At 41.6% G+C, this 9,238-nt stretch overlaps 1 protein-coding gene across 3 annotated transcripts; it reads left to right on the top strand.

Moving 5' to 3' along the window:
* The first annotated feature begins 1,383 nt into the window (after positions 1-1,383).
* On the top strand, positions 1,384-8,923 carry NXT2 (nuclear transport factor 2 like export factor 2). 3 transcript variants are annotated; one of them, XM_025853726.2, is made up of 5 exons: positions 1,384-1,780; positions 2,758-2,845; positions 3,844-3,930; positions 5,724-5,868; positions 6,749-8,923. In XM_025853726.2, the coding sequence occupies exons 1-5, from the start codon at positions 1,446-1,448 to the stop codon at positions 6,928-6,930; spliced, it is 837 nt and encodes a 278-aa protein (XP_025709511.2). In that variant the 5' UTR covers positions 1,384-1,445; the 3' UTR covers positions 6,931-8,923. The 3 variants fall into 3 exon arrangements, with proteins under 3 accessions (XP_025709511.2, XP_073741833.1, XP_025709510.1); XM_073885732.1 differs by lacking the exons at positions 1,384-1,780; positions 2,758-2,845 and adding an exon at positions 3,066-3,357; XM_025853725.2 differs by lacking the exons at positions 1,384-1,780; positions 2,758-2,845 and adding an exon at positions 3,066-3,374.
* Positions 8,924-9,238: the final 315 nt, after the last annotated feature.

Here is a 9,238-nt window from a genome sequence, read left to right as displayed (position 1 = left end):
GCCTCCCACCCTTGTAGCACAACAATAAAAGTGCACACAATTCTGTGCATTCAGTGCAAAACTCAGAGGAGTCTTCTAACCTCTAGCTCAGCTGTCCCCCTTTCAGTACGCTCAACACTCCTCTAGTCCCCAGCACTATTGCACCCCACCAATAGACACTCATCATGGCCATAGGACAGGTCACAGCCTTCGGGGCAGGTAGAAATGTAGGGAATAAACACTTCAAAATAGGCATAGCTGAAGCACATGCATGGCTAGCAGAGTGTCTAAGAGCAAAGACTTTGGGACCAGCCAGCTGTGGGTTGAAATCCCAGCTCCACTAGCTGTGTCATTTTAGCCAACTTACTTAACCTCTTTGAACTGCAGTTTAAATTCTTCAAAATCTAGGTAATAATGTGTCTCTCTCCAGGGGTCCTGAGGATTGAATGAAATTACAATAAACACCAGAGACATATTCTGAACTTTCAATTAAGAAATACAATCACCTATAGAGCAGTAAACATGAGTCATTTTTGGCAAACCCTAGTAGTTAACTGCCAATGTTGGTGAATAATGGGAGAGAAGTGTGGAAAGGCAAATTGAGACCAAAACCAAACCTTTAAAGATTAGGAAAATTTTGGAAAAATAAGAAGAGTGATAACGTTTGGGTATAGAGGAGAGAAAGAGAGGAGAGGGGAGCAGAGGGGGATGGGAGGGGAGGAGAGTGGAGCAAGAAAGGAGAGGGAGTGGAGCGGAGGGGGGGAGAGGGGAGGGGAGCAGAAGGGGGGGGGGGGGGGGGGGAGGAGAGGGAGGAAGGGGAGGGGGAGAAGGGGGAATCGGAGGGGAGGGAGGGAAGAGAAAGGTTGCTTAAAAAAATGAGCAGAATCGAGCAAGTTACTTGGAATTCCTCTGTAGTTCATTAATATTTTGTTTATTGTCTAGCACTCTCGTTACACTGTGAACTTTATGAGGATATGAATCATGTCTATTTTATTTACCACTCTATATCCAGAACCTTGCATAATGTGGTAGCCCATACTAAGAGCTCATTACTTTTTGAATGAACAAATGAATTACGATGATGGGGGGGTGCTAAAAATAAAGATTCCAAGAATTCGAGCATAGATAACTGAAAGAATACAGAAGATTGGACATGCAGAGGAAATAATGAGTTTAAATTTTGGACTCTATGAGTTTGAGAAGCCTGTAGCGCATTCTCGTGTTCATACATAGCAAAATTCCATATGCAGAACTGGAGTTGGGGGGTGCTGGAAATGTGTTCTGAAGATTCATTAGCATATGGGTAGCAGTTGAAGTCACGTGGGAGGAGGGATGTTTTAATTAAGAGACAGCCCCCGGAAGTGACGCCAGTAAGAGGGGCGCAAAGGAAGGAAGCTGATAGGTTTACAGTTGAAGCTAGTCTGAACGGCGGAGAGCTCGGGGAGGGGGGAGAATATCGTTGAAGCATGAGTAAGTCCAGGAGAGACTGGTCTCATGGCAGAGACTGGTCTCATGGCAGAGACTCGTCTCATGGCAGAGACTGGTCTCATGGCAGAGACTCGTCTCATGGCAGAGACTGGTCTCATGGCAGAGACTCGTCTCATGGCAGAGACTGGTCTCATGGCAGAGACTCGTCTCATGGCAGAGACTGGTCTCATGGCACAGACTCGTCTCATGGCACAGACTCGTCTCATGGCACAGACTCGTCTCATGGCAGAGACTCGTCTCATGGCAGAGACTCAGGAAGATACCAGCGAAGAAGGGACTATTCTGATGAGGAGCCACAAACCAGTTATTCGTGGTAAGACTATAGAGATAGTTAATTGATTTGACCACCCAGAATTTGTTGGTGCCTTTGAGATGAACAGTTATTAAAGGATGCTGGAGAGTGAAATCAGGTTGTAGTGGTAGTTAAGTCGCTTGAGCTTGAACCCTAACTAGTTTGTGACCCTGAACAGGTTACATAATCGCATTCTGCCTTAGCTATAAACCGGAGATGATTACCTCATAGTGTTATTGAAGTAAGTGAATATGGATTGAAATGCTTAGAAAAAGTACTTTGCTCGTGGTCACCACGCAATAAAATTTTAGCTGTTAGAGAGTAGGTTGTAGAGGGTGGTGAATGGCAGTGTCTACTAATCTTCATTTGAAGTCTGAGACAAAAACCGCATGTGCGTGCTAGAATGAACTTGATAAGCCTTTACTTATGAATAGCAGATAACCAAATCTGTGATTTGTGATTAATTTTAGGAATGCTACTGAGACCGTTGGGATTCAATTCAGTGAGGCTAGATTCTTCCAGAATATTCCAGAACTTTAAACCGTTCTCCCCCAGTCATGCGCAGTGTGGTTGCATACTTCGCCAAAACCCACCTCTTTTTCCTATAGGCTACAGATCTAGTAGGTCTTTCCTCGCGTTTCTCATTGGTCTTCGGCTAGCCCTGGCCCCGCCTCCTGGAGCAAAGAAGCCCCCCTATTGGGCCGTTTAGATGATCTTTGCTTGTCCCGTGTCCCTGGGAAAATGGATACTTTCGGTTACAGTATCTAGTTTATGAAAGCCGAGGATTTATTTCTTCCCAACGAAGTAGATAAATAGCTAACAAATGAATACAGGAGGCAGTTGGAAGGGTACGGTCGGAACTGAAGGGAGGTGTACTTAAGGTTGGAACATCGGGGTGCTTTTAACAACGGACCGAGCTACTTCCGGGAGAGAATGGGCGGGTAGAGAATTCGGCGTTTGGCGGGTTTAGGTGTCTTCCTAAATATTTGGTCCTGCAGCAGCCGAAGGCGCCCGACACGTGAGGAGGTAGTGACGCCGCCACTGCCAGGACAGGCTGCTTCGGGCTCGCTCATGGCCACGTCTGTGGTGAGTGCCGGGGCCGCGGCAGGGTGCCGGGGCGCCGCGGCTCGGGCAGCTGAGGGGAGGGGCGCTGGGGCGGGCTGGCTGGTGGTCACGTGGTCCAGTGGCGAATCAGGGCCGGGCCCGCTGGGCTCCGGGGGCGGGACTCGCTCTCTGTAGCCCCTCTTGGTCTGTAGCCCACCTATCCCCCCACCGCCACCCCAACTCCGGGCGTCTGTGCAGTCGCTTTCGGATGCTGGAAAGGACCCCCGAGATGGGAACTGGCGAGAGGCGGGAATGTTGGCGTCTGTTTATGGCTTGCGATCTTTTATTTTGTTCTCCCTTATTTCCCTCTACAAATAACTTTCGGTCACCTGACAGAGAAATGAAACGGATTCTTAATTCAAATAATAGGCTGGGCTCAGTGAATGGCCGGGGAATAGGTACTTACTAATCATTCGGCAGGAGAAAACCCCAGCAGCATTTCTCGTCTTCGGTTCTGCAATTCTTTGCAAACGCCGGTGAATTTTTTACGTAATGTGAGCAAGTTTCCTAAGTATGTAGTTTTTCAAGTATTTCATTGGCCTTTATTTCGTACTCTTATTTTTTCCCCACGGAGCAACTCCTTGTCATAACTTCTGATTCAGCGCTCCACCCCCCGCCCTTTTAAAGGTTCAGACCACATCATTTTTATTAAGGTGAATGTTTTGTAAAATACTGGAAGCCTACAGTACTTACAGCACCAGTTACCAAGCAAAGATTATCAATTCCCATTTGAAATGAGAAAAAATTCACTAATGAGGGACGAGTATGTCCTAAATAAACGTACTTTAAAATGGGGGAAAATGTAAAAACTGGAAACTCTTGAGCCCTGAGCTTTATAATGTCTAAATTTATATAGAAGAATATGGACTGTGTATGGAGCTACAAAGTGATTGAAATAAATACTCAGTGTTTGTTGGTGGGTTTGTGTTTGTTAGGAGTTGGAGGGGTGGTAATGTACAGGTCTGAATTTTTTCTCCTAGGATTTTAAGACTCATGTAGATCAGGCATGTAGAGCTGCTGAGGAATTTGTCAATATTTACTATGAGACAATGGACAAAAGAAGACGGGTGAGTGTTATAGACTCTACTACTCTTTGTTAAGTACCAGGGGTTTTTTTTTGTTTGTTTTGTTTTGTTTTGTTTTTTTCTTAGCCAGCCATTCATCCGACTTGCATAAGTGATCACTGTGGACTTGTTCTTTAAAAAGTGCATTGTTTAGAGAAGGATGGGTATGATATTATGGAAGTGTGGGCTCTGGGATCCTATCTCAGCTTTGCATTTACCTAGCTCTGTGACCTTGGGCAAACTGCTAACCTCTCTTAACCTCATTTTATTTTTAGGGTGGTAAATGGCAAGTAACTTACTGCACTTTGACATGGGGCTTGACATATGTTTACTTAAATATGTTACCCTTTTTATTTTTATTTATTTTTTTTTAAAGGGGAGAAAGATCAGCCCAGAGAAGAGCTTATTTTTTTTTAAGATTTTATTTATTTATTGGACAGAGAGAGAGACAGCGAGAGAGGGAACACAAGCAGGGGGAGGGTCAGAGGGAGAAGCAGGCTTCCCGCGGAGCAGGGAGCCCGACGCGGGGCTCGATCCCAGGACCCTGAGATCATGACCCGAGCCGAAGGCAGTCGCCTAACCAACTGAGCCACTCAGGTGCCCCTATGTTACCCTTTTTAATCCCATCATTCAGCCAGTATGCTTAAAAAAGCATTAGTGCTAGGGAAGGAGTCTGACATTATAGGGAACGTTCCTTGATTTGCTCTTTTAATTTCCTATATTAGTAATTTCTGATTAAAGCTCACAGCTGTAGTTGGCACTCACAAATAGGATCCACATGGCTTGGATACTTTTAGTTTTCAACAGAGCAAGTTCTCTTGTCATCAGCTTTTTTGTTGTGATTTATCCCTGAGTCATGTCTTCTAAGTAATTGTTTCAGTATGTGCTGGAGTCTTGCCTACGTCTCTTATCGGCATAGGACTGCTTTAGAGAGCTTTCTTTATGCCGTAGGTACAGAAGTTAATCTCACAAAATTTCTATAAAAGAAGTTTCTGGTACTGATGTTTGACAAGGGACCTGACAGTGGATGTTTATTGTGTCTTGCTGCTTTCAAAAATAAAGTAGCAAAGAAAAAAAGGCAACATAGTTTTATTATCAGAGTCAAGATAAGGGGCTGGTCTTGTCATCCAAGTGAAACTTTAGGATTAAGCAAATAATCTGTCCTGTAACATGCTAACCTCCTGTGACTAACTCCTGTGCCTAAGGGGTTAACTGTTGAATTCTGCCTTATGTGGGGCCTTAACTTGTACATGACTTAGCAAAGACTCTGCGCTAGCAAGTACTTGTGATTCTTTGGAACAAAATACTGTGTTTGAGTAGTAGTAAAAGAAATTCTTCCTAACACATACGACATTAAATGGTTCAAACATTCGATGATTCATGTGTACGTAAGCACTAGAGTTGGAGTGTCCAGGTAGGACCCGGTTGACAACTTTAATTCTCAGAATTAAAAACTGGAGGGAGACTAAACCTGGTTTGGGGCTGCATGTGCATGAAACTCATAATCATTTAATTCATTTTAACAAACAGAAAGCAAAACTTCAAAACCCTCTTCCAGTTTGGATGCAAAGTGTTTTCGTGGCTGAAGTGAAATCATCTCTGTTAAAGCCAAGATTATGAGGCAGACACCTTCCTTGCTCACATTATCTTCCAGCGGGAGGGGGCAAGGAGAGTGGAGATGGAGGTGGAACTATGGAAGTGTTTATATGCCACCTGTAATCCTTCGATCCATTTCTATAAAATGCTTCCCCAGAAACAAAAATCTTTACCTTTCTTTTCTTTTTTTTCTCCTTAAGGCACTAACCAGGCTGTATCTGGACAAGGCCACTTTAATATGGAACGGAAATGTTGTTACAGGGCTGGAAGCCCTAACTAATTTTTTTGAGATGTTGCCTTCTAGTGAGTTCCAAGTCAATATGTTAGATTGCCAACCAGTGCATGGTAAGATCATGTTCTTTCAACTTCTTTTGTTTTCCTTTAGTGAGCACTGAGCTTGACCGCCAAAAGCAACAAGCAACTTGTAGCGATAGAAATAATTACTTTTTTGAACAAGTTAAAAATGAAAAATTCAGTCAGATCAAAGTTTTGGTCTTCTTTTAGATGCATCCAATTCCAGAGGACCACTAGTAGGTTTTGTTGGATAGTATGATTATGGTTTATTAAAAATGAGTGAGAAATTGAGGTTCAATGTGCTTTTGGTTGATGGGAGAGGACTAATTATCTATTGTCCCTGAATAAACAGCTGCCTTTTGTGCCTTGAAATGTTTCCAGAGAAAAATTATAACAGTTTCTGGTTAATGTTACTATCTTACAACCTCCTGAAATTTCACAGAAGAAATTTATTCTATTATGGGGAAAAAATGATTTGGCAAGACAGAATTTGATTCAAGGTAGATCGGTGTGATATGTAAGATTGACCTCTAGGTGGGGTCCTAAGCGTCATAAGTAGTAGTTTTGGGTGATTTTTCTCCCCCCCTTTCATAGTTCTTGAAAAGAACAATAACTTAAGGCAAAGTAAGAAAAAGCTCTTTTAGAAGCCCAATGAAATATGAATATATACGGAAACCAAATGTCGTGTGCTAGATATAAGCTCTTCATTTTGAAACTTTGGAGTCCCCGAACTCCTTCTGGACTGAAGATAATTTTAATATGCTTTGAAACGATAATTCAGTTTTCTGCCTTTGGGTACGCATGCTCAAGGTAAAGAAAGTTTATGAAGCTTTTTTTTTATGTGCTAAGTTAGAAGCAATGTCGTTTAAGCCTGAAAATCTTCTTTAGAGATAGAAACTGTGACCTCTTCTCTTTTTTTATGTGGGTAAAGAGCAAGCTACTCAGGCCCAGACCACAGTTCTTGTTGTGACCAGTGGAACTGTGAAGTTTGATGGAAACAAACAACACTACTTCAACCAGAACTTCCTGCTGACTGCCCAGTCAACTCCTAACAACACCGTGTGGAAGATCGCAAGTGATTGCTTCCGTTTCCAAGATTGGGCTAGTAGTTAAAAGGGGGCAGAAGTCCATTTTTGTTTGGTCCATTAGTTCCAGCAACATAAATTTATGTGAAGTAGTTCATTTTATTGTGGAAGCACTATAAACTGATATGTGCTGAAACTCTGTTTTCTTTAATACTTTTTTATTCCTAGCAGCACCTTTTCTAGCAGCTGCCCGTTTGGATCGTTGCCCTTACGAGCTTTAATGCTAGTTTTTTACATGCCTTATATACATTTCACTAATGACATTCTTGTGGTAATATTGTACACATGGTCTCTGTATTAACATGCACTGTGAGCCCAGCCTATTGCAAAAATGAAATCCTTTTCTAATACTATCTATGGGATATCAGCACAACATAACTCTCTGGGAGGAAGTGGAGTTTTTTTGTTGTTGTAGCTTAATGTTTTAGTAAGACACATCCCTTTTTTCAGTAAATGCTGGTAATGAAGTTTTAATATAAGGCTTATCCAAATCAGTTCAGTGAAAACATTACTCATTTAGGTTTGCATAGCCGCTCTGACACATTAGCATGTAGAGATGTTCAGTAGTCTTTTTTCGTATTAAGTAATTGTTTTATGTAGGCATGTTTTCTTACGGAGTGAATTAATCTACTAAAACGTTCCGAGTTGATACTTGAGTATTAGATATACTCAGTGGTTTAAAAGCAAAACTACTTAAGATTTTTCTTGGCAGCTCCAAGTTTATAACTTTAGGTAACGAATGGTAGTAGCAGTAATAGCTTTAATGGGAGAATGGGGAGTGAGAAATGGAGGGGATCCAAGGTTGGCCAAAAGTTAAGGAGAGTGGCCGAATGGTAAATTTTTGGTACTTGTTTTCTACCTCCTAAAAATGTAGCCTATTTTTAGGATTTAAGTCATAAATTATCCTTGCCAAATGGTCCTGAGTGTCACTTTTGTTCACAGAACGCTTTTGAAAGGTTCTTCCCATGCACCTCATACTTTGCACCAATCTATGTCTCAAATTTATTCAAAAACTTCTGGGGGTAAGATGGTAGTAATAATGCTGACCCTGCAGGCTCTGACAGGAAAGTGGGAAACAAAGCCATTGCTTTCTCTTTGGGACACTCTTAGCTTCTAAGTCTTCCATGTGAACTTCAGGCCAAAAGTCTCCTATGTGTTACCCATCCCCCAAAGTTAAGTGATTTGGTCTCTGTGTTTTACACTGTCAACTGCATTTTCTTTCTTTCTTTTCTTTCTTATTTGAACTTAAAATTATTTAATTTGATGATTCGTTCTTCTCTTGAGCAAATAGAACTGTTTTAAAGCATGTTCCTGTCATGTGGCTAGCTCTTGGTCTTTTTAAAGAGAAAATCAAGGACAGCAGATTTTCATAAGCTCCTAGGCTTCAAAGGAACAAGTTGATTCCTGTTCCATCTCAAAATCTGTAGAGAAAAAGCTAGCTTTGGTTGTTAAACTTTAAATTTTCCTCCATTCTTGTGTTTATTGTTTCAGTGTTTTTAAGATAAATGTGCCAGCTTCGTTTCTCCATCGCAACTCAAAGTTATGGTTTCTCGTCACTTATTTTTGAAAACCAGCAATTCGTTTACTCTTGCCCCAAACTACACATTTTACTTCTGATGTGTTAACAGAATAGAATTAAATATGGGAGAATGGGGTGGAACCAAAATGCAGCCCACACTCTCTTGTAGTACTGATCAAAACTTACACGTTCTAGTCTACTCAAAGCTAGCTCATTCCAACTTTGGATTGGCCGTCTAATCCTACACCTTGAGCAACAGGCAGTACCCGAACACTGCCCTTTCCCTTGTAGAGAACGGTCTCAAGTAAAAGCTGCACATAACTAGCAATAACTGAATTGAGCGGTTATATTGTATGTTATAAGACTTCTATATATATTGCTTTTTCCAAACTCTGTAGAACAAATGGCTGGAACTACTCTTGTATGGACTAAGACTGTATTTTTGACATGATATTTTTGTAACTTGAAAAAATAAAATTTGCCTTGTGACAAGTTTTCTCAAGCTTGTTTTAAGGTCTTTTTTTTTTTTTTAGACTCGAAGTTTTTAAATTGAAAAAGACACACATTAGAATGTTGAAAACAGTGGTTGACAACCTGGATTTTGTCTTTTCTCTAGCCCACCTTGTTCTTTTCCTATCAAATATTCACACTCGTGAGATCACCTGTTTGAGGTAGCAGTGAGGTTTCTGGTGAAATACTGGAAATTTTAACCTTGAGAAACTTTAGCCGAAATGCTGGATTCAGCAGGCAGTTAAGCCAAAAGACCGTTGGTTTCCAGAAAGAAGGGTCCCATTTATTTCAATTCCACCTTAAAAAT

This window comes from Callorhinus ursinus, unplaced genomic scaffold (genome assembly GCF_003265705.2).
Source record: "Callorhinus ursinus isolate GAN/ISIS: 27379988/994484 unplaced genomic scaffold, GSC_fseal_2.0 scaffold65, whole genome shotgun sequence".
Taxonomy (NCBI): Eukaryota; Metazoa; Chordata; class Mammalia; order Carnivora; family Otariidae; genus Callorhinus; species Callorhinus ursinus.
This window is presented reverse-complemented; position numbering and strand designations above follow the sequence as displayed.

Bases quoted from the DNA above. Each gene is read 5' to 3' on its own strand.
- NXT2 (XM_025853726.2), top strand. From the start codon at position 1,446: ATGAGTAAGTCCAGGAGAGACTGGTCTCATGGCAGAGACTGGTCTCAT. The intron at 1,781-2,757 runs GTAAGACTATAG...TTGGTCCTGCAG, and splicing joins CCACAAACCAGTTATTCGTG to CAGCCGAAGGCGCCCGACAC. The intron at 5,869-6,748 runs GTAAGATCATGT...ATGTGGGTAAAG, and splicing joins AGATTGCCAACCAGTGCATG to AGCAAGCTACTCAGGCCCAG.